Below are 24590 nucleotides of genomic sequence, written 5' to 3' on the forward strand. Positions count from 1 at the left end.
CAGGCAATGGCAAAGCATTTGCAAAGCTTGAATACCATGAAGCCAAAAATTGTTCTTTACTACCATGGGAGCAATGCCTCACAGGGCAGGGCCAGAAGTTAGTGATAAAAGTGGAAATGTATAATCAACCTTTGGCTGATGACCGTATGTATATATATGTGGACTTTAACCTTGTGCTATCACATATATGTACAGCCAGCACCGCTCTACTGTGCTTGGAGTGTGCCCCCAGTGCCCAGTGCCCCCAGCATTGTGACTGAGATGTCACTTTAGTTATCCAATCAGGGAAAGCAAGTTCCTGTTTACTTATTTCACTGCACATGACTGTATAATTGAAGTGAATATTCACACAATGTATGTGAATATTAGCAGCTCATTTAATAAATCACCCTCATTGTTTTGGCATTTTTACAATGAAGGGCGTAACCTGATTTATTGGGTACAATTTTACAATTGTTTATATATACAGTGTATATACAGTATGTTATATTTATTATTATAATAACAAAGTAACAATAGCTACATCATTATTAGTAACATCCTTATTTAGAGAAACAGCCATTTCTTACCTTTTTATATCCTATTTTTATATCCTACAACACATTTCTTATATAAACTGTTCTATGACGAGAAGGAAAAACTTTTATACAGTCAAATGATCTATGCACCTCCTATATTCAGACACATTTATGGGACAATGTTACAGATGCATTACACTTGACTCAATCCACTTTCTATAGCTATTTCCGTATAGCAAACAGCTGGAAAATTTTACAGTAGAAATATCTGTCATGACATATGATGATGCAAGTTTATTGGGACATAAAGCATATGGTTAACATCTCACACTCTAAGATCATTGCTGAATATTTATATTTTGTCCAAAATGTGGGTGTGATCTTTCATTTCATTTCAAAGTATAATACGGATGAATGGACTTTAAGACCTGTTGCAATGGGAGGTGTTCGTTAAAATGGAAACACTTTGCTAACTGATGAACTGACAAAAGCTAACAGACTTTACTGCAAAAAAGGCAGTTTTTCTGTACAGCTGTAGGAAAGGATATTCCTGCTACATTTTCATGTGCAATTCTAAATAATAAATGTTTATAGATTCCAGCAAGAAGCATTTAAATCTAAAAAGTGCATGAATGTTAAATAGTGAATTTTATGTGCAACATTTAAGTAACAATCAGTAAGAATGATCTAAACTGCCAACTAGTAAAAATGTTACTGTAGGCATGCCACACTTTCAACTACATCTATAAACAAGCATGGTTTAGTTTAACATTTTACAAGATGATTTACAAGGTGTCTTCATGAAAATATTTACAGTTTGTTATGGTTATTTCTCTTTTATTTTAGGTGTGCACCAGGTTATTATGGCAACCCACTGCTAATAGGTGGTACATGTCGAAAATGTGACTGCAGTGGAAACTCAGATCCCAACTTGATTTTTGAAGACTGTAATGAAGTCACAGGGCAATGCAACAGTTGTATGCGCAAAACCACAGGATTTCACTGTGAGCGGTGTGCACCCGGGTATTATGGGGATGCTAGAGTGGCTAAAAACTGCACAGGTAATGCTTATAGACTAATTTCTTTAAACTGCTTACTTACATATTTTTAAGCCAGTGCCATGGTCATTAAAGAAGCCCTGTCAATTCCCTTAAAAAAAAGCCAAATATCAAGCCTGACCAATAGAAGAGTTATTATACTCGCCTATCCAATGGCCTGTGTCTCCTAGATTTGTTCAGTAACTTCCAGCACTGCAGCCCCATCAAACTCTTCATTTTGACAATCACTGCTGAGTCCTTCAGTGGTGTCGGAATCAAAGGAGGAACCACATCATGCTGTTGGTTTCAAAACTATCCAACAATGCCGGACGTTTTGAATGCTGCAGAATCTGTCACAGACCGTAGAGTTGGGATAGAGGAAATAAAGCAGCATCGGACTTCCGAGAGATAAGTATACCATCTGTTCTATTGCAGGGACCTGCCATTTGGATTTTCTTAGGGAAGTGCATGAAGCACTTAACATTAACTTGAAACGTTCTTGAAAGCTATATGACAGAAAGCAAATGAAAAATGTAACAAAATAAAATGTTGACTATAAATCAGTAATGTATAATCATTACCACATGTTAACATCTTTATAAAGTAATATGTGTTATTGCATGTAATCATGCAAGTACACATAATAGTATGTGGTCCATACTAGGTATTATAAATCAAAGTTGTATCTTTAAAAAAAAGGTAATAAAAAAGAAGCCATCCAGCCTATATATAGAAAGGAATGTCCACACAAACCTTTTAAAGCAGGGGTCAGCAACCAGTAGATCATGATCTACCAGTAGATCTTGGCCAGGTGACTGGTAGATCTCTGTCTGGGCTTGCTGACATGCCATCCCAGAGCATCAAACAGAGTACAATGCAGAGGAACTACTTGTAAAGTTGGAGCTGTAGTAACGAGCAAGAGTTGCATAAGTTGATGTCTCCTCTGTAGTTCTGCATCTACGCCCTGTCATGGTTGGTGAGTTTAGCACCTGTCAAACATGGCCCATTCAAGTGAATGAGGCCGCTCTGTAATTGACCTGCAACCTTGTGCAGTACAGCAAACAAGGAGTTAAACAGACAGTGTGTTGCTTTCTCACCACCTGCTTTAACCTCTTGGATCCTGCAGAAGCATGCAGTTGCAGAGCACTTGCAGAGTGACCCATTTACTTGAATGGGTCTCGGTTGACAGGCGATAGCACCCACCAAAAGCATGGCGGGTGTTATTCCTGCTGCATCATGTGTACACCTTTGGCTGCTGCCTCAGCAGCTAAAGGGGGTCTGGATTGGGGGACAGTAAAACCATGATTCAGCCTCAGGGTTTCAACCCCAACTTTACATGTGAACAAGCTCATAGGGTGCCAATGCAGATTTACAACTAAGGGCTCATTCACAGGTGCAGTAGGCACTGCTGCTCCTCTGCAAAGCAATCCAAATGCATTGGCGGTGAGGAGGCGATATGTTGCCTCCTCATCACCTGATTTAAACCCATGATTGCCATGCAATGCACGCAATTGTGACAGGGTGGTATGACAATTAGGGATTTAAATCAGGTGTGCGGAGGCAACACTGTGCCAGTGATCTTTGACTTCTCCCATGTTGTTCAGGTAGATCTCCACATCTTTAGGTTGCCTGCCCCTGTTTTAAAGTTTCCGCAGTTTACTGTTGTTCTTCAGAGATGGTAGTGACATGTATCATTACATTGACATACTGAGAGAACTCTTTAGCGCACATTGCCATACATAAGAGCAAACTCTCTGTAGCACTGAGGAGCAGAACGCCAGTACATAATAAATACGCCAACGTTTCTTTATGCTCCTCTCTATGGGAGCACTACAGTGTTGGGACTCCCTGTACATTAGATCTGTAGCATTCAGCTCTATTCAATCCTGGCTCAGTCAATTTTTAAAGCAGGGTGGTGCTTGCAGGGCCACACACAGCTCACTTTTCAACTGATTCAGCAGAAACCAGTCAAAATTCAAGTTATTTATGGTCAGTTTTAGACATTTTATAAGTTTTCGTTTAATTGCTTATTGCTATGACTGCAAAAAGATACATTCAAAAATTTCATTACTGTTTCAGAGTGTCACTGTTCAAAGTGTGGTACAGATGCCTGCAGTGATATCACAGGAAAATGCAACTGTAAACCAGGTGTCACTGGAGTAACCTGTGATCGCTGTCAAGTGAGTATTAGATTCTATTGTTATCTGGATACATCTAATTATTAGATTGTTGAGCTTTTAATTTACTTTTATTTTTAATGTTCTTTTCTTAATACTATATGTTTTCCTAAACTCTTAAGCCAGTTTATAATTTATCAATGACATAGACAATCAACTTTCAAACCAGACTACAAAGTTTTAGAGAAGTACAATAATGTGTGTGATGAGTATGTACCAACTAGCTCCCATCCCCTAACACAGCAGCAGTGCCTAAGCAACCCATTGTCAAGACTGAGTGCTGTCGTGGTACCAATTATCAAATAGTAGTCTTAGCCTGATGCATTTTTTTTTCACTAAAAATTTACCTTCAGGTTATATTGTGTAGTGTGTTGTAAATTGTTTTGGAGCTGTATTCTTTTTCAGCTATGAAAGCTACAATGTTAGACATTGTCTACTGTATCCTTGCCAAACTAATAAAGCCTAAATGCATAAATGTTATACTCATGTTTTAACCACCCGTCACTATCATGTTACACCCCCTTCTGGTTCAGGCCATTTTGTAATTTGTGCTGTGATAGTATGGCTGACAAATACGTCATCATGGAACACTGTACTCAAGTGAATTTTACATAATTGTTCGAGACTGACAGAGCTTTCTATTGTGGTATTTATTAACCACTGCTTTTTCTAATTTGTTACTATATAAAGGAAAAAAGACAAAATATATTTTTAAAAAACTGTTTCAATTTCTACTATAAAACATATTAAATACAAGTGCTAGGGCACTAAAAATGCCCCCAAAATGATCCCTCTTTGGAAAGTAGACACCAAGGTCAACTTATTTTTTTGCATGGTGGTATTAAGGTGGTTAATCTAACCCTGACAGGGTCACTGCCACTTTAAATATGGCTTCAGCAATCAATGAGATGTCAGAATGACCCAAACCCAGATGTAAGCAGAGTCAGACATGAGAATGCAGCCCCAAAGTGCGGTGTGACCTTTTGTCTGGCCTCTGAGGAATAAACTACTAACCCAAGGACACCTACATAGCATAAGGGGTGAGAGGCCTTTGTGGTAAACTTGCTTGCTGCTGCTTAACTTTGATGCCCCCAGGAGAATCTGCCCAGTATGCTTTGGGAGTGTTTCCTTGTGGATTACAAATACTCTCACTTTAAGAGTAAGTTTACAGGTCCCACCACCATTCAACTGTTCTTCCACTGGCCAGTGGTATAGATAGGACCTAAGAAGAGTAGATAGGCAATACAATTCATTACATCTGCTGGTGTTTTCTTTTAGTTATTTCTCTATTATATTTTATTACGCTGTTGTCAGCCAGGTCATTTTAACTTATTGGCCCTGTTCATTCGAAAAGGCCTGTTACAAGTGATAACAGGGAAAATGTGCCATTGACTCTGTGGTCTTATCCCTGTTGTTGCTGTAACTGTCTAAGCTGATTTTCCCTTTGTAGGGCTTGTCCTGGCTCTAATAAAACCCCTTTGCATCAGGGGCAGACTGACAACTCATGGGGCCCCTGTGTCCTTGCCCAAACTCAAAACTAGCTTATGAAAAAGGTACCAGTTGCATCTCATGGGGCCCCCTACTGACCCCGGGCCCTCGGGCAGTGCCCGGGTTTCCAAATGGTCAGTCCGCCCCTGCTTTGCATCGTTACTCGTCTGTCAGTGAGCATATGTTTCATATCAGAGTAGGTCAACACTGAGAGATGGCAGAAGGACCCAACAATCAAGTGCTTCTTCAGAAGTTCAGAATGCCTGAGATTAGGAAGGATGTTACAGCAAGGTCTACCATGGAGCTCCATCCCAGGGGTGTCTTCCATTTCTTACATGAAGGTAGAGCTAGAACTCAAGTCTGGGTTCTTTCTTGCCATTTTTAGTTAAGAATGGCAACCTTCCACCCCTCGCTATGTCCTTTATGGGTACTTCCCTTCTACTTGTCATTTGTCCCTTGTGACTTTGGGATGAAACTTTGGATCCCATTTTCAGGGACCATTGGTTTAACTCTTTGGAGGTAATTTTACTCTAATTCACCCTCAAGTGGTTCTTCCCTAGTAAGCATTGCTTCTGGGAGATGAGTGTCTGCCCTTATACCCCTTTGAGCCTGTATTGGGATCAGGTGAATTAGACCAAGGACTAACTTCTGCCCTAGGGCAATTTCTGATCCTCTCCTCAACCAGGACATTGTTCTTCATTCACTCTGTCCAGGTCCAGCTCTCTTTTTTGTTTGAATGCGGTTTAAGCTGTGAGTCGCTATCTCTTAGCTACTGACTACTTTTTGGTCTTCCCACATGGAACCTGTAGTTTTTCTCATTCCATCATTCTCCGTGCTCCAAGCTTTTGGTTATAAGGATCCGTTTTCTCCTTTCCCTGTCAAGACATACATATTTGGCCATGTGAGTGTTTCTTGATCTTATAGCAGCAAGCACTGGCTTCCCAATTCAGGTGTACCTCTTGGTCTTCAGTTCTTACAATTTTTCTACCAGATGCAGGGTGCAAGTTCAGCTTCAGGTGTAAGGCCCTTCAAGAGGCTCATGAGCTTCAGGCAGTCCCCAGTTTTTCTACCACTCGCACTGGGCTTTTTACCAAAGGTGAACAATTTATCTGATCCTCAAAAGACAAGAAAGAAAAAAAAAGATTTTTTTTTAATTCACTGTAAAATCTTTTTCTAGGAGTTCATTGAGGGACACAAGTCCTACCCCTATGTGCTATTGATCATGCTCTCGTTACTGCTTTGCTACAAAACATAGGGGAGGTTATCCTAAGCTGGCCTACATTTTTTGTTTTGTCCAATCCTCCTGTAGGTGCCAGTATAACCCCCAGGTGGAAAACTTCCCATGTCCCTCAATGAGCTCCAAGTAAAGGATTTAATGGTGAGTACAAAAATCCTACTCCCCTTTTTAAATAGCTTTGCAACCCAAGCAAGACATTGGGGGAGATTTACTAAAACTGGTGCACGCAGAATCCGATGCAGCTTTACATGGTGGCCAAGCAGCTTCTAACTTCAGCTTGTTCAATTAAGCTTTGGCAATAAAACTTGGAAGGTGATTGGTTTCTATGCAGAGCTGCCCCAAAATTTGCATCATGCAGTTTTAGTAAATAACCCTTCTGAGTCAAAAACATGTATCTGTAGGAATATAAAGAATACTTTTTCTTTTCCATTGCATTGCTTACGGGGAGTAGTAATAAATGGATTCCAATTTCTTTTCATAATTTTTATTAAGTTCTGTGATAATTTTGATACGGATTTTATACATGTGGTTTTGCACTCTGCCAAGTAGTAAAATCTAATATTGAATAGATCATCATTCTCTTCTCATATATCTCTAGATTGGATATTACGGCTTTGACAGTTGCTTAGGCTGTCAGAAGTGTAAGTGCAATGCTGCTTCCATAGACAACAACTGTGATCCCTTAAGTCAGCAGTGCAGATGTAGACCTGGATCAGGAGGTCTGAAATGTGAGCGATGCAAGTCTGGATACTGGAGTTATGGGCCATCTGGCTGTCAGAGTAAGTGCCAACAGAAGCTAAGCATGTCAAAGAGGGTTATTGCTTAAATCCAGCCAAAACTGTAGATAAACACGTTTCAGGAGCTCACTATATTTTTGTTAAAGCTGTGAGGGAAATGAGAGGAGACATGATATAATATAATCCAGGTTTACCACCCTTTTTGACAACTTCAGTTAAGCAAATTACATGTTTTTAACATGAAAACAGTGTCCAAGTTAACATTTCTGAAGACTCCATGCCTATATTTGGTCTCCTTCCTGTTTTTAGGACTACATATGAGCATCACCTCACTGCTGATAGCCATTCTAAACTAACATTCCCATATTAACTCAGATAAATACCTACCCCTTCATCTCATTCAGTATCAAACGCTTACACTGTAAGCCTTATTTTAACTTTTAGCTGTTGTGTGGGAACTCATTGTAGACATATTTCAGGTAACTATGTTAGGTGAACTGAAAGAATTTTATGACATTTGCACAAATGAAGTGGAAAGGTGTATAGCTGACTCTGTTAGTAAAATGAAAGCTAAAGATTTCATTTTGGACAGGTAAACACAATTGTGGGGCTTGAATGGTGTACACATGATCTCTAGGCTGTGGCTAAAGTGAGGCCACAGGACAACAAATGAGTTATTTCCAACACACCACCTATGCACATTGCATTAAAACAGGTTTAATTTTTCATTATTCCTCATTGGATAAATTAGAATGAATTACATCATGCAATCACAAGGAGCAGTAGGAGACATGGAGCCTACAGAAAGATAAGTGCCACTGAACACAAATCCTGGAGGGGTTGTCATATCAATACTGACTTCAATGATGAGAAATATTTCCTTCCACTGACATCAATCACATTGATGACATTGAAATCTCCGCAATGGGAACCAGATGGAGAAAAAAAAATTGACTGGGGTTATAATCTTCCCTTACGCTATCCAAAATGATAAAAAAGAAAATAAAGAAAAAAAAGAATAAAAGCAAGAAATTGGGAAAAACCTGTGCAATTTCCCCCCCAAAAAAGTTGAGACAAACACATGAAAGTTTGATGGTGTGCAGTTTCCAGACTATTTGTGATCAGCAATGTAAATATTCTGCACAAGCAAGGATCACCAAGACCCTCGGTAATTCACAATTATGTTTATCTTTTGTCTAAAGTAGTTATAGGAATTAAGAATATACTTTACACATTTTTAGAGAACCTGCTAGCTTTCACTAAGTAAACATGTTGTGCTGTGTTGACACAAAATGATCATTGTCTGCACTCCCCTAACTAGGAAGGCAGTAATGGCTGAAGAATTGTGCCAGAGTAAATGACTAGATTTAAATCCATAGAACTGGATGCATTTTGGTGTCGTAGGACTTTCCTGGTAAATGCAAAGTGCACCATTAGCAATTATGTCAGCCAGGGCTGCTGTTAGAAACCACGGGGCCCCATACAATCAACCAGACAGGGCCCTGCAAATCCCCCCCCCCCTCCCCAAATAATAAAATGTGCTGTGTCTGTGCTTCAGTTATGAATGAACACCATGTGTGATTGGTAACAATCACTCATTGTGTTCATTCAGGAAAGGAAGGGGCTGGTAAATGTGACATATTTAGACCCTTCTCCTATTCTCCATCCTGAAGGATCCTATTGTGTGCTTGTACCTGCTGGTAGGAAGGCGAGGAGGGAAGATGGCAGCACTGCAGGGGTGGGGTCACACAGGGGAGCCTGGGCAGCAGGGAAAATGTATGGTGCACAGGGAGAGTGATAGGCGTGGTAGGGAGGCAATTACTTGAAAAAATTCCCTGTATGGCTTTCTCTCAGCAGCTGAGAGCCAGTGGAAGGGAAAGGAGAAAAAGCCAGCTTTAAGCTGCTGCAGAAAGAGCCATACAGGGGATCGGTTCCAGTGATTGCCCCCCCGCTGATCACCCTCATGCCCACATCCAATTCACCCAGCTGCCTGTGTCCCCCTGCTGGCCGGGACCCCGTACAGGAGGACTGGTGATACCCCCTTATCCACAAGCTCTGATGTCAGCTTTATAAAAGCAGAATATCATAACTTTCCTAGAAGTCAGCCATATTTGCATAGATATGGCTGGAAATTGAAAGCTCTCTCCAGGACTTTACCAAAATAAATTAGTTTGCACCAGAGTATTAAGGGTTACAGTATGTATTCTACAGGTAGTTTTAAATAGGACAGCTTTCCTTTGATGTAGATAATTGTCATATTTGGCCTTACCAAGTCTGCCAGAGCCCCATCCAAAATGTCCACTTAGTTTTGCATACAAAAACTGAACTATTACATTAAAGCATCAACAAAAGCATATACACTTATTAATCATGATAGCTGAACAAGAATTACTGTTGCTATGGATGCTCAACCAACAATTGGAGGACTACAGGTTGAGCACTCATGCTATAAAGGATATATTTATTTTCAATAGTAGAATTGACTATAGTTAAATTAAGGAAAATTCCACTCAAAGTTAAAAATTAAACATTGAGATGTACATATATTTCTATTGACTTTTAGGAAGAGAAAAGAAGTATTGAAGTAAGCAAAACTTCTTGTACACAGGACTTTAAAGCAGAACTACCCACATGGAAGAAAAATATATTTGAAATATATTTTTAAAATATTCTTCCCAAATATATTGATATATATTTGAAATGCTGCAATTTTGGCAATATTCAATATATTTCATTAAAAAAAAAATATATATATATATATATATATATATACTGCATGTTGAAATGCATTTTTATTATAAAATATATCAAAAATATTTTTAAAAATACATTTCAAATATACTGTATGTTTTTAAAAATAGAAATCTACATTTTTAGAATGCATTTACAAATAAATGTAAAAATATATGTTAAAATTACTTTTTTATATGTTAAAAAAAATCTGAAGAATATATTCCTGCCAGTAACACACCTGTGTTAGAGTGCCTACACTCTAGATGGGGGAGCACAGAAGCACCTTTGGATAGCAGTATTTTTATTCTTGGGGGAGAGGAGTGTTAGATATACTAGCAGATTTAGATATACTAACAAACTGAAGCCACACTCCAGATAAAACTTTCTAACCAAGTAGGCTCCCTTCATGCGGGGATCCACTTGCCCAATGGGGGATCTGCCCGCTGATCATCACTGAGCAAGTGGATGACAAGTCCGTGTCCGCTCAACTTATGCAGGATGGACAGCGGACACAGTCCGCTGTCCATTATGGGCTGTCGGATGGAAATGGACCGCCTGTCCATTTTCATCCGACTATCATCCAATCTGCCAGATGGATGGGGAACGGATCCCCATCCATCTGTTTTTGGTGGAAAGGATCGGATGCAGGCGGATGTAAACGGACACATCTCATCTCATTTTACACCCGCCACTCCATAGAGAGCAATGGAGCATCCAATCAGGTCCGCTTGAAAAACGGACAGGCGGACCCAATTGGTCCACTCTTGTGAAAGGGGCCTTACAGCAAGTTTTTTTCCTTTTGGGATAAAGGTTTTACATATGTAAATAAAAAAATAAAACATAAAAATGCGCCACATTTTTATGTTTTATTATTTGATATATTGTTGCCTGCAATATTAAGGCTTCTTATTCTTTATTGATTGTCTTACTATCAGGGGGTTTCATATATATTATAGCGCAGGATTGTATGTTATATGTAAATAAAAGCTGATCATTGTAAGCACTCCTGTTAGTGGTAACTGCTACAGATGCAGAATGGCTCGCTCTGTTGAAAAACAACAGACTTACTGGCCAGTTCACTTGGTGAAAATAATGGACTTAAAGCCCAAAAACTCTGATGTAGCCATCACATCTAAGAATTAATATGCTGCAATATAATAAATGTTTGTTTTTGGATTTAATACCGCTATAAGGAGGTAGAGAAAAAATTCAGAGGGGTTGTGTGCAACTTACATTTATTAGATAGACACTTCCCTCTGCCCCAGTGTACAGGTAAAAAGGTCAAGAGTACCCTTTATCAGTTCATCACAACTGTAGTGAATAAGTAAAAACATTTTTAGGGTTTTTACGCCAAGCCTATATTTATAATCTTTTCTACACTTTAATAGAAAAAAAATCCTAGAACAGCAAAACGCTGGTGTACCACTGTTGTAGCTAATGAATATTTGCTGCTATTTAGAATTCACAGTTAAAGCAATTCACATAGGTCTATCACTTTACATAGTGATGAGAAATGCACAGATGTTTGACATTCTGTGCAATCTTAAACATGTGTATGTCTTTCCTGTTCTAGAGTAAGTTACTCATTTTGTGTATAATTATTACCCTGTTTGAATGTCTTCTAGAATGCAACTGTGGTGGTGGACCATGTAACAATAAAACAGGAGAATGTCTATTAGAGGATCCTGATTCCCCAAGTGGATCAGACTGTTCATTTGGTAAGTTGTAAAGTAAAGATAAAGACTGTTTGTATCTTCAAAGTCTGTCTTCAAATTTATATGGAAGAAAATGCAGTCAAGGGTCACCTAGAGAATAATGCATTACTCAATATCAGCTGTTATCCCTATTTATACCTTGATTTATGGTGCAGTAAGGGTTAGAAATATAAAACAGGAAAGACCACAGGAAGAATATAAACCTGTGAAATATTACCTGTGATTTATTACAGCAAACTAGAGAGCCTACAGCTTTTTAAACTGATTAAATACAGAAGCACTGTCAAACTGAAGCCTTTGAATAATGTTTCCAAGTTTGACTTTTACTACTGTTTTCATTCTTTTGGTATACACACTCAATCCATTCAATATATCTATATATGACATATGTATCTTGTGTATATATAAATATATATATATATTACTTTCCAGATATCAATAGACTAAATCAGGGGCGGACTGACCATTTGGAAACTCGGGCACTGCCCGAGGGCCCGGGGTCAGTAGGGGGCCCCATGAGATGCCCCTGGTACCTTTTTCATAGGCTTTTTTGAGTTTGGGCAAGGACACAGGGGCCCCATGATCCCCTATTGCCCAGGGGCCCCATGAGTGGTCAGTCCGCCCCTGGACTAAATAGACCACTAGTAGTGCAAAAAAAAGTGTTGTGCCCTGGAAGGTAAAAATATACTAATATACACAAACATGAGTTCCAGAGTTAATGATCTCAGTCCTGGCATCACTCAGTGTTTAAGCACTCTCTTGAATGTGGCTGTAATGTGAAGGTGTTCAGAAGAATGGTGTGCTATGTTTTGCTTTGCTATTCTGTATAATCTATGCTGAGAGGGCTCACAGAAATGTGTAGCATTGAGCAAAAAGGTGAGGAACACTTTTATACTACACTGCTCAAAAAAATTAAAGGAACACTTTGAAACACATCAGATCTCAAAGGGGAAAAATATCATGCTGGATATTTACACTGATATGGACTGGGTAATGTGTTAGGAAGGTAAGGATGCCCAACTTCTGATGGAAATGAAAATGATCAACCTACAGAGGACTGAATTCAAAGACACCCCGAAAATCAAAGTGAAAAAATGATGCCGCAGGCTAGTCCATTTTGCTGAAATTTCATTGCAGCAACTCCAAATGGTACTCAGTAGTTTTTATGGCCCCCTCGTTCTTGTATGCATGCCTGACAACGTCAGGGCATGCTCCTAATGAGACGACGGATGGTGTCCTGGTATATTTCCGTCCAGATCTGGACCAGGACATCACTGAGCTCCTGGACAGTCTGTGGTGCAACCTGGCAACATCGGATGGACTGAATCATGATATCCCAGAGGTGTTCTATTGAAATTAGGTCAGGCAAGCGTGGGGGCCATTCAATCGTATCAATTCCTTCATCCTCCAGGAACTGCCTGCATACTCTCGCCACATGAGGCCAGGCATTGTCATGCACCAGGAGGATCCCAGGACCCACTGCACCAACATAGGGTCTGATAATGGGTCCAAGAATTTCATCCCGATACCTAATGGCAGTCAAGTTGCCATTGTCTAGCCTGTAGAGGTCTGTGCGTCCCTCCTTGGATATACCTCCACAGACCCACTACCAAAACGGTCATGCTGAATGATGTTACAAGCAGCATAACATTCTCCATAGCTTCTCCAGACCCTTTCAGGTCTGTGCACATGGTGAACCTGCTTTCATCTGTGGAAAGCACAGGGCACCAGTGGTGGACCTGCCAATTCTGGTATTCAATGACAAATGTCAATCGAGCTCTGTGGTGCCGGGCAGTGAGCACAGGGCCCACTAGAGGATGTCAGGCCCTCAGGCCACCCTCATTAAGTCTCCTTCTGATTGTTTGGTCAGAGACATTCACACCAGTGGCCTGCTGGAGGTCATTTTGTTGGGCTCTGGCAGTGCTCATCCTATTCCACCTTGCACAAAGGAGCTGATGGGTTAAGGACCTTCTATGGCCCTGTCCAGCTCTCCTAGAGTAACTGCCTGTTTCCTGGAATCTCCTCCATGCTCTTGAGACTGTGCTGGGAGACACAGCAAACCTTCTGGCAATGACAGGTATTGATGTGCCATCCTGGAGGAATTGAACTGCCTGTGCAACCTCTGTAGGGTCCAGGCATCGCCTCATGCTACCAGTAGTGACACCAAACGTAGACAAATGCAAAACTAGTGAAAATCAGTCAGAAAAGATGAGTAGGGAAAAAATTGTCAGTGGCCTCCACCTGTAAAACCATTCCTGTTTTGGGGGTCATCCCATTGTTGCCCATCTAGTGCACCTGTTTTTAATTTCATTAATACCAAAGCAGCTGAAACTGATTAACAATCCCCTCTGCTACTTAACTGACCAGATCAATATCCCTGGAGTTTAATTGACTTGATGCTATACTCTGATTAAAAGTGTTCCTTTAATTTTTTCTGAGCAGTAGATATATTAAAACTAGATTTCAAGTACACTGTTAAAAATGCTATCCTCAAAATGTAATGTATTTTTTTGTTAAAATTTTTAATTTGATAGAGTCCACAAATTACTGAATAAAGTACAATATTGTTTTCTCTTATATTTTATATTGGTGTAGCACACTCCTAGATAGGTGCTAGGTTAGGTAAATGTAGATCCTTAGCTCTCCTGTAATCAGTAGAGCTGCTTGTGATAGCTCTGGTCTCCTCTGTGGGTTTAACTGCTACCCCCTGCCTTCTTGATGGCTCTGGAAAGCAGTGGGCTGGGAGAGTGTAATTTTATAAGTGCATTTGTATTCTTATTCTGTTTAGTAACAGTTGTTTTACCTGCACTACCTAGGATTCTCTGTTTGCTTTATTATGAACAGCTGGTTTTATTGCCTTTAGATATACGCAAAACTAGCAAGGATGAGTAGCTTGCCCTAGGATTGGTGAAATGCATGAAAATTTGATCCGTGGTAGTGTACTGAGCTATGACTCATATTGTCTTCCCACCACCACCCTATCTTCTTGATTCAATTATTTGTCTACCTTTGCTTTACTGCTTGTATTTGACAGCCCTACCTCTGCTTGTGATGCCATCTGTCTGCATGCTGCCTGCCTGATTTTGCTAGTTCTACAGATTGCATTTCTGCCTAGGAAGTTGGCAAATTGCTTCAGTCTTTTATTTGCAAGCTAACTGTTGCTTTCTGAGGGTTACAACCTTGTGTACAGCAATCTCTATATGCTTGCCAACGTTTGTTGGTGAAGTACAAATGTTCTTTAGGGTCTGCCAACCACTAGTGGCATAGTCTATAGTCATTTGTGTTATATACTGTGGTAAATTATTACATATGCCTGTAGATTAAATAACCCAGTTGTGTATTTTGCCCCCAAACAAATCTAAAGAACATTAAAACATAGGACAGAAAAATTCAAAAATCAAACATTTCAGTAGAGATGCTGTATTAAATACAGCAATGAAATAGCATACAAAGTGTGAAATAGAATGAACTGTTAACTCTGCTTGTGGTGTCTCCATCTTAACTATGTCCAGGGGCAGACTGACCATTTGGAAACTTGGGCACTGTCCGAGGGCCTGGGGTCAGTAGGAGGCCCCATGAGATGCCCTTGGTACCTTTTTCATAGGCTTTTCTGAGTTTGGGCAAGGACACAGGGGTCCCATGATCCCCTATTGCCCGGGGGGCCCCATGAGTTGTCAGTCCGCTGCTGGCTATGTCCCTTAAATTTTACAAACAATGTCTGCAGATTCTTCCATAATTGACCCCGACCATCTGCCCCAATAACTCCATTTGGTGCAAGCCAAGGCTTGAACACGTTTTAATGGTTCCATCAACTGTACACATGGAATATCTCTTAATCCTTCCCTCTACTTAACAGGAGACACCTGGTATCTTCAACTCAGACACACTGATGAGTCTCAGATTGGCCAATGTGATGTAGTTTTTTACTCATCTGCATTGGAAGCTGTTTTACTCCAGCCCAACTGCAATTGATCAATAGAATTTATGGCACCCTACTACAGGTTTTGAGTGAGCAGGACTTATATGTCCTCTTACGTTGGCACAGTTACAATATATCTGTGAGAGAAAACTCAGTACTTTTATTCTTTTCAAAATGGTCAAATTATGTGCCCCCATTTGCTATAAATTCCAGGCTCTAGTAGAAACATCCTACATATGGTCTGAGGATGCTCTAAAAGTGGGCCTTTTTAGTTATCTGTCACTGAATTATTTGCTCATAGATTTCTAATACCCAATATCTGTAACCCAGAGTGATGTCTTTTTGGTATTTTTAGTGATATGGATTTAGATACCAATAAAAAACTTTGTATACCACCGTTTCCTTTTTCTGTTAAGAAAACAATAGTCCAACATTGGATGTCTATTGAAACTCTTGATATCAATGCGTGGAAACATTAAATGAATAATATGTTTCCCCTCTACAGTAGAATAATCTTAGAGGCCAGGGGATGACTTACTAAATTCAACAAAATCTGGGGTGACTGGGTTTCCTATCCTGAAATTGATAAAACACTTTCTCCTGGATTGGATTGCAGTTAAGTCTGAAGTTAACTTCAGTTATTTCAAAACTGATCTTACTGTTTTACTTAAAGTGTAACTTTAGGCAAAACCTTTTTTAGTTTTGTTGGAGGGGGGAGGGATTAGAACACCTGTCAGTTTTTATTGCCATCTGTACCTCCATTAGGGAGATTCACCCTTTCGATTTATCCTGTTTACCATTATTATTGAAAGTGAAAGTAAAAGAAAATCCCAAATTTTGGGTTGACATCAGGGCACTAATAGAGGGGAAATCTTCCAATGGGGACAATAGTTCTGGTGACACTGGGATTCCCTCACTTTAGAGGGATCTCCTTTCACTTCCTGTTTTGGCTATAGGACAGGATATGAAGGGAAATTTCCCCAATGGGGCAATGATGGCAAAGCTAGCCTTGTTACTTCACATAACTATTGTTTCTTGTTTATTGCTTTTGTATGTACAAAAACAAAAAGAAAATACACCTAAATACTTTGTCAAGTTATAATGCTGTCACACGTTTCTGTCTACAAAATCCCAATCTTTTGAATGTGTTGATATAAAATAATATGTACATGTGTGCCTTACTTTATAAATTACAGTATTAAAAATGTTCTATATGCTATACATAAACATATTGTTCTGTACATATACTGGAGCTAAAAAAAATTTCTCCTATTTTACTAGATTGTGATAAATGTATCTGGGACCTAATTGATGACCTTAGAATCAGTGATTTACTAATAAATGAAACCAGGTCAACAATAGGGAATATATCCACTGGAGTGGCAGTTAACAGACTTCTCAGTGGCATTAACTCATCGGTCATTCTATTCACGGTATTGATTCTGATCATTTTTACTTTACTGGTTTACAGTTTGCCATTGATTGCTGTCTTGGTAATAATATTTCTAATGTAATATCTCATAGCAATGCATTTAGTGAAAAGAGTTTCTTCAAAAACATTATGAGAAAAGGCTTGGCCTATATTCATTCCAAAAAGGCACAACATACTTTGTGTCATACTGATATTGTATCTCACCAGTCATAGATATACAGTACAAGCACCAAAACGATATAATAAAAAGCAAAGATTATCATCTCATTCCAAAAGTTGAATATACAAAAAGTTACATAGTTAGTCTGGCTGAAAAAAGACAAAAGTCCATCCAGTTCAACCATTAAAAAAAAACAAAGTTAAAACATTATTTACAAGATTACATATACAATGTAAACATTACAACACTATTTTATTTGTAAGTGACCTGTTTCCCCCATACATATAAATACTTGGGTAGATCTTAAGAGTCACTTTATATTTTAGGGGATTTCTATGGACAGAGGAACTTTCTCTTTGCTTTTAATAACTATAGGTGGTGTCAATAAAATTCATAGGCATTGTGTTGTAATCACCAAGGAAAAGTATTAACCATGCAGAGCAAAAGAGATGGGGCACACAAGGATGGATTTAAAACTGGGGCTCAGGGTTGTAGGTTGTTGTTCTTTGATATAATCTCATCTAAACATTGCTTGCTCTGGTGGCTTTCACATGTATCACTAATGAGATATGATCTTCTTCTTTTGGTACCATAAAAATCCCACACTGTAGAAACCTTATTTGCATGTACTCATGTGTAAGGACAAGTGTACCAGTCATATCAGCCTGTATCATGTCCTTTTGGCTGCCTTTGGAGTTCTGCTGATATTGCTATGATGTATTTATAAATGCAAGTAGATATATATCATTGGCTTCATTAAGTACTACATACAGTATATTGCATTAACCTTCTGTTTTGTAAACATACTACAAAATGTTATCACTTCAATTGTATCAATTAAAGGAAAAACTGCAAGATAAGAAGAACCAATCATTGTTTGAAGATTTCCAGATTTCTAACATTGAAACAGAAGTGGAACTCATTGAAGCAGAAGTCAATGAATTTGCTGAGAAGGTTAGTATAATATAGACTTCATACGCTGTTTTCATATTAGTACATTCACAGGTAATTGCTTGATTTACTAAATTTTTAAGGTTGCTTCAAAACTCAACCAGAATAATTTTCATAGCCATCAATTGAATATACTGTATAAACATAGGCTGCTAATAATAACCAATACAAATTTTTTAAATATATATATATATATATATATATACAGTCAGGTCCATAAATATTGGGACATCGACACAATTCTAACATTTTTGGCTCTATACACCACCACAATGGATTTGAAATGAAACGAACAAGATGTGCTTTAACTGCAGACTGTCAGCTTTAATTTGAGCGTATTTACATCCAAATCAGGTGAACGGTGTAGGAATTACAACAGTTTGCATATGTGCCTCCCACTTATTAAGGGACCAAAAGTAATGGGACAATTGGCTTCTCAGCTGTTCCATGGCCAGGTGTGTTATTCCCTCATTATCCCAATTACAATGGGCAGATAAAAGGTCCAGAGTTAATTTCAAGTGTGTATTTGCATTTGGAATCTGTTGCTGTCAACTCTCAAGATGAGATCCAAAGAGCTGTCACTATCAGTGAAGCAAGCTATCATTAGGCTGAAAAAACAAAACAAACCCATCAGAGAGATAGCAAAAACACCAAAAGACCCGAAAGACCACGGAAAACAACTGTGGTGGATGACTGAAGAATTCTTTCCCTGGTGAAGAAAAACACCCTTCACAACAGTTGACCAGATCAAGAACACTCTCCAGGAGGTAGGTGTATGTGTGTCAAAGTCAACAATCAAGAGAACACTTCACCAGAGTGAATACAGAGGGTTCACCACAAGATGTAAACCATTGGTGAGCCTCAAAAACAGGAAGGCCAGATTAGAGTTTGCCAAACGACATCTAAAAAAGCCTTCACAGTTCTGGAACAACATCCTATGGACAGATGAGACCAATATCAACTTGTACCAGAGTGATGGGAAGAGAAGAGTATGGAGAAGGAAAGGAACTGCTCATGATCCTAAGCATACCACCTCATCAGTGAAGCATGGTGGTGGTAGTGTCATGGCGTGGGCATGTATGGCTGCCAGTGGAACTGGTTCTCTTGAATTTATTGATGATGTGACTGCTGACAAAAGCAGCAGGATGAATTCTGAAGTGTTTCGGGCAATATTATCTGCTCATATTCAGCCAAATGCTTCACAACTCATTGGACGCTGCTTCACAGTGCAGATGGACAATGACCCAAAGCATACTGCAAAAGCAACCAAAGAGTTTTTTAAGGGAAAGAAGTGGAATGTTATGCAATGGCTAAGTCACTCACCTGACCTAAATCCGATTGAGCATGCATTTCACTTGCTGAAGACAAACCTGAAGGGAAAATGCCCCAAGAACAAGAAGGAACTGAAGACAGTTGCAGGAGAGGCCTGGCAGAGCATCACCAGGGATGAAACCCAGCATCTGGTGATGTCTATGCGTTCCAGACTTCAGGCTGTAATTGACTGCAAAGGATTTGCAACCAAGTATTAAGAAGTGAAAGTTTGATTTATGATTAATATTCTGTCCCATTACTTTTGGTCCCTTAATAAGTGGGAGGCACATATGCAAACTGTTGCAATTCCTACACCGTTCACCTGATTTTTATGTAAATACACTCAGATTAAAGCTGACAGTCTGCAGTTAAAGCGCATCTTGTTCATTTCATTTCAAATCCATTGTGGTGGTGTATAGAGCCAAAAATGTTAGATTTGTGTCGTTGTCCCAATATTTATGGACCTGACTGTATATATATATATCCAGTTTGGCTCTGCATATCCCTTTATGGACTGAAGCAATTTTTACATTTCATTTATGGGTCTATGTATTTGCCATTAACCTAAGGTAACAATGTGATATATATATTGTTTTATTCAGTAAGAACATGGGATTCTTTTGCTGGTAGTGTCTTGAAAACATTTTTTTTTCTTTGCAGTCTATAAGCAAAAGGTCCAAAACAAACATAATTTTACCAGTATTAGTTTTGAACCAACAAGCATTCCTGTTGATAAGTGCACATTTTATTCTATAATTTCCCCAACACTAACATTTTGTTACTATTAGGCTAGGTTCGCACTTGCCTGCAGTCTGCGGGCTAGTTGAGGGTGTAGGAATTGTAGCTGTTCCCACACCCACAACCAAATTGCACTTCTCTTACGGGATGCGTGGAGCTGTCTTTCATTCTGAATGGCATCTCCACGCATCTCAACCCACAGCTCATTTGCAAGTGCAGGAACCACAGGGAAATCACATGGTCAAAAAGACCATGTGGTTTCTAAAACCACTTTTCTAAAAAGGTGCATGCACCTTTTTCCTTTGGGAAAAATGGGCACAGCAGCTTATTCAATCAAATGGGCATCCATGCCTGAGCAAATGTGGGCCACACTGCCTGCAATAGTCTGAACATATGCTTACCAAGCACAGCAAAGTTATTTACAAATTGAATAAAGCCTTTTTTTTTAAATTTTGCACTTTTTTTAAAATGTGTCACTAGCAAAATTAAGCAACAAACAAAGGAAAATTTAAAAAAGAAAGTTCAATTATAAAAGGTAAAAAATCAGCATCAATATAATAGATAAAAAGGGAAAGAAATTAGCACTGATAACGGTTAGCTAAAGAGTTGAAGAGGAGTTCCAGCCCCCTAAAAAAAATGTAAATTAATATTAGGGCACTTACTTGTCCAAGAATGCAGTGGTGTCCTCACCCCAAGCCTTTTCTTCAATCGGCTATCAGGTGCTGGTGCCACCATCTTGACTAAGGGAAGATGGCAGTGAAGCCTTGCAGCTTCACAATCACTTTCCTACTGTGCATGTGTGAAGCTGTACTTTGTGAATGGGCCGCAGTTTTCTGGGACCTGTGAAGTGTTAAGGTTTGCTGCAGCACACTGAGCTAAAAGTAGAAGCAGGTATCTTTCAAAACCAGTTACCTTCTCCCCCCCAAAGGGTGCCAAATGTTGCAGTGGAGGGGGGGAAGAAGCAGGCAAGTGAAGTTTCCCCTATTTGGTGGAGCTCTGCTTTAAGTAGGAGCATTTTTTTTTCACTGTTTTACTTTTTGACTTGCAAGGTTCTTTTAACTGACATTGTATGCAAATCTAATGTAATCCCTTTGATCTGCTATGAATGATCCAGAGAAGTTACAGTGAAGCAATAATAGCATTGCCTTATTGTACAGTAACTCTTTTTGACACTCCCAACACTGTTCTCTGGGTCAGTTTACACAAGAGCAAAAAAACTTCTCCTGTGTAAAGAAAAGTCCTGGCTGTCCTATGCAGCTAGGGAACTTCAAGGCAGGAGGGGCTGGGCATACTACACATGTCCAAAATATTAAGATAAAATTTGCAAGATGAAGGGCACTTGCCTGACTGCATTGTGCCAAGTGTAAAATTTGGTGGAGGTGGGATTATGCTGTGGGGCGTCAGCATACCAAGACATTTTGGACAGTTTCATGCTCCCAACTTTGTGGGAAGAGTTTGGGGATGGCCCCTTCCTGTTCCAACATGACTGCGCACCAGTGCACAAAGCAAGGTCCATAAAGACATGAATGAGCGAGTTTGAGGTGGAGGACCTTGACTGGCCTGCACAGAGTCCTGACCTCAACCCAATAGAACACCTTTGGGATAAATTAGAGTGGAAACTGCAATCCAGGCTTTCTTATCTGGCATCAGTGCCTGACCTCACAAATGTGCTTCTTGAAGAATGGTCAAACAATCCCATAGACTCCTAAACCTTGTGGACAGCCTTCCAAGAAGAGTTGCAAAGGATGGTCCAACTCAATATTGAACCCTACAGACTAAGACGGGGATGCCATTAAAGTTCATGTTTGTGTAAAGGCAGATGGCCCAATACTTTTGGCAATAAAGTATATATATATATATAATGATATTTGAATAAAACTAAATATATATAAATTATATATATGGTATATACTTAATTAATAATATAATTATACAGGTGACTCAACAAGTAATCCACTGTAAACCTATAAAAGAACACTAGCACCTGCACCATTTTGAGCCTTCAGGCAAAACCTTTTTACATTTTGGATTGGGCAAGGGATAGAGATTGCTGTCTGGGTCCCCTCTCTTTGTCCTGTTGACCATTGTCCCTGAGAAAGAAAATGGGGGAAAATCTAACATTTTTGAGTTATCCCTAGAATATGACATGAAATATTTCTGTTCAAGGGACAACTGTCTGAGAGAAAAATTTATCAACTTAAGGAAATTTCCTCTAATAGCTGTTACGTTTCTAGGACAGAAATTTTCCTAATGGTACACAGACAGCAAAAAATAAACTAGCAGGGTTTTTAACCATTATACTTACCAGGGGGGTTTAACCCTTCCCTACTGTAAAGAATAATGATTTGTTGTATTTTGAGCCTGGCGGGGGAAGCTGAGGGTGGACTTGGTGCCTACCACTCATGGCCAGGACTTCACCGTTACACACTCTATAAAAAAAAAAAGTTGTGGTTGTACGTACACTTTAATATTTTAACTTAACTGGGCAGCTAGCCCAGAAATATGTGACACAGCAGTTACGTAAAAGTCAAATACCTCCTTTTATGTACAGTGATGGTTTCTTTTAAATCTCTAGCTGTCAATTTAAGTAGTTGCTTTATGATTTAGTGTATTTTCATTGGTTAGTTTATTTATTATTAAAAATATATTCAAGTAAATATTGTAACATAATTTGTATGTCATGTGTATGTTCACAGCAATACATTTTGAATATATGCCTCCATGTGATTAATGTTTAATGTGGTATCATGGGGGGGCAGTATGCATCCAGCTGTGCATGGAATGTACTGTGTACTTTTACGGATTATGACATTGTGAACTTATGCTGACACTGGCCATTTGCAGGGAAATCTTGCAGAGATGAAAGGCCAGCTGATACACAAGGAAACTATGAAAACGATGAGCCATGCAAAGTTAACTGCAGAACAAGTTAGTGACATAGAAGATGAGGTTAATGGTACGGAGCATATTTTTTTTTATACTGTTATTTTAGTTTGTATCGTTCAGCAATATGCAAGAAATGAATTGTAGGTCCAGAGGTCATGATTACGGAAGCATCCCCGAAACACAAGAACATATTTCAGTGTTATATTTATTTCTGAAAATATAACATTACTTATAGGCTACTCAAACCCAACATTAAATAGCACATGGCAATATAAGATAACAAATAATCACAAATTATTTTAAAACACATTAAAACCTTCTTATTATGCTTCAGAGCAGCGTACAAAGTGCAGTAGCTTACTACAATCAAATTAAAATAATATTTGAATCATTCTGTGAAATTAGTTTAATAAATTGTAGTCTGATTGGTTGCAATGAACAGTGCACATCATCTCTGCTCTATACACATACTCAATATACTCAGTTATGATTTTAGATTATGTTTGAGATTATCTGTGAGAAATGTAACTCATTTCTATCAATCTACACTTCTAAAATCTCAGAGTTGTGCACTACTGTGCCTCTATTCATTTTCTAGTCTGTGCTATCGATACCACACGTACAATGGGTGGACTACAGGAGGTGAAGCTTTCAGCTTGTCTGCCATACATGTCAGTGATTTGTAAATTGTGTATGCCACTCACCCCACTAGGCACCCCTGTAACAAGCATTGGGAGACGGAAATAGGTCACCTGCTTGGAACACAATTTGCATTAAAAATAGTTTTTTTTTCTTAATTGGCCAACACCATGTTGGGGAGTTGACAGGATGGGGGGTTAGGTATTTTTTGTAGGTGAATCTGGGCTGTAATGCAACTCTGCCACTATATTAAAACAAAGGAACTGCTGTCAAATACAAAGTGTGGACACCGAAAAGTGCCTGGAGATTCCTGCAATAGTCTTTATATCCTTAACATTATCCCAAAGGCTGCATTTTAAAGAGAAAGCTGTGGCATTTACTGGCAAGATAAAAACTTGCAGTTGCCTTAATGCATCCTGAACATCCAATGAGAAAGCCCAGAATAAGAATAGGTGGGCAGTAGGAGGAAGTGAATGATCTTGACATATTCCACATGTCAGAGATATATCCATCACAGTGGCCCAGAATGTGGTCATAATAGAAGGGACAAGTATATTCAGTTATAGTTGCACTTTAAACTTTACATTCTCTTTGTTTTATTATAATGACTCAGTTTCTTTAGTTGGTGAACCGCTTACCTGGAACATGACTGTACATAATTAGTGTTGGAGACATTGACATGCTTGTTGCAGGTCCATGACTTAATTTGAATTATGAAGGAAGACTAATGATGGCAGCCCTAGCAACTATTCAACAATGTGTTTTTTGGGGGTTTTTTTAGAAAATATTAGAGATTGGAAAATATTTTAGGATCTATTATGCTTAAATCTAGGTATTTCCAAACAATCCCCAAATATTTGCTTAAAACTGTAAGACCTCTTGTCATTTATTTCAAAGACACAATCCTTCTAG

The 24590-nt window shown here is 39.0% G+C and overlaps 1 protein-coding gene across 1 annotated transcript in view; it reads left to right on the forward strand.

The window, feature by feature from the left end:
• Positions 1 to 24590, forward strand: part of LAMA4 (laminin subunit alpha 4) — a gene marked incomplete at its 5' end in the record, with an annotated part of 111094 nt that overhangs the window by 21646 nt on the left and 64858 nt on the right. The window contains 7 exons of the mRNA XM_089665396.1: positions 1365 to 1579; positions 3635 to 3735; positions 7056 to 7236; positions 11553 to 11645; positions 16843 to 16994; positions 17997 to 18107; positions 22998 to 23109. Of these exons, the coding sequence (XP_089521522.1) occupies positions 1365 to 1579; positions 3635 to 3735; positions 7056 to 7236; positions 11553 to 11645; positions 16843 to 16994; positions 17997 to 18107; positions 22998 to 23109 (965 nt within the window). The remainder of the gene's footprint in view (positions 1 to 1364; positions 1580 to 3634; positions 3736 to 7055; positions 7237 to 11552; positions 11646 to 16842; positions 16995 to 17996; positions 18108 to 22997; positions 23110 to 24590) is intronic.

This window comes from Staurois parvus, unplaced genomic scaffold, assembly GCF_062004578.1.
Source record: "Staurois parvus isolate SC_StPar_1 unplaced genomic scaffold, SC_StPar_1.0 ptg000048l, whole genome shotgun sequence".
Lineage (NCBI taxonomy): Eukaryota > Metazoa > Chordata > Amphibia > Anura > Ranidae > Staurois > Staurois parvus.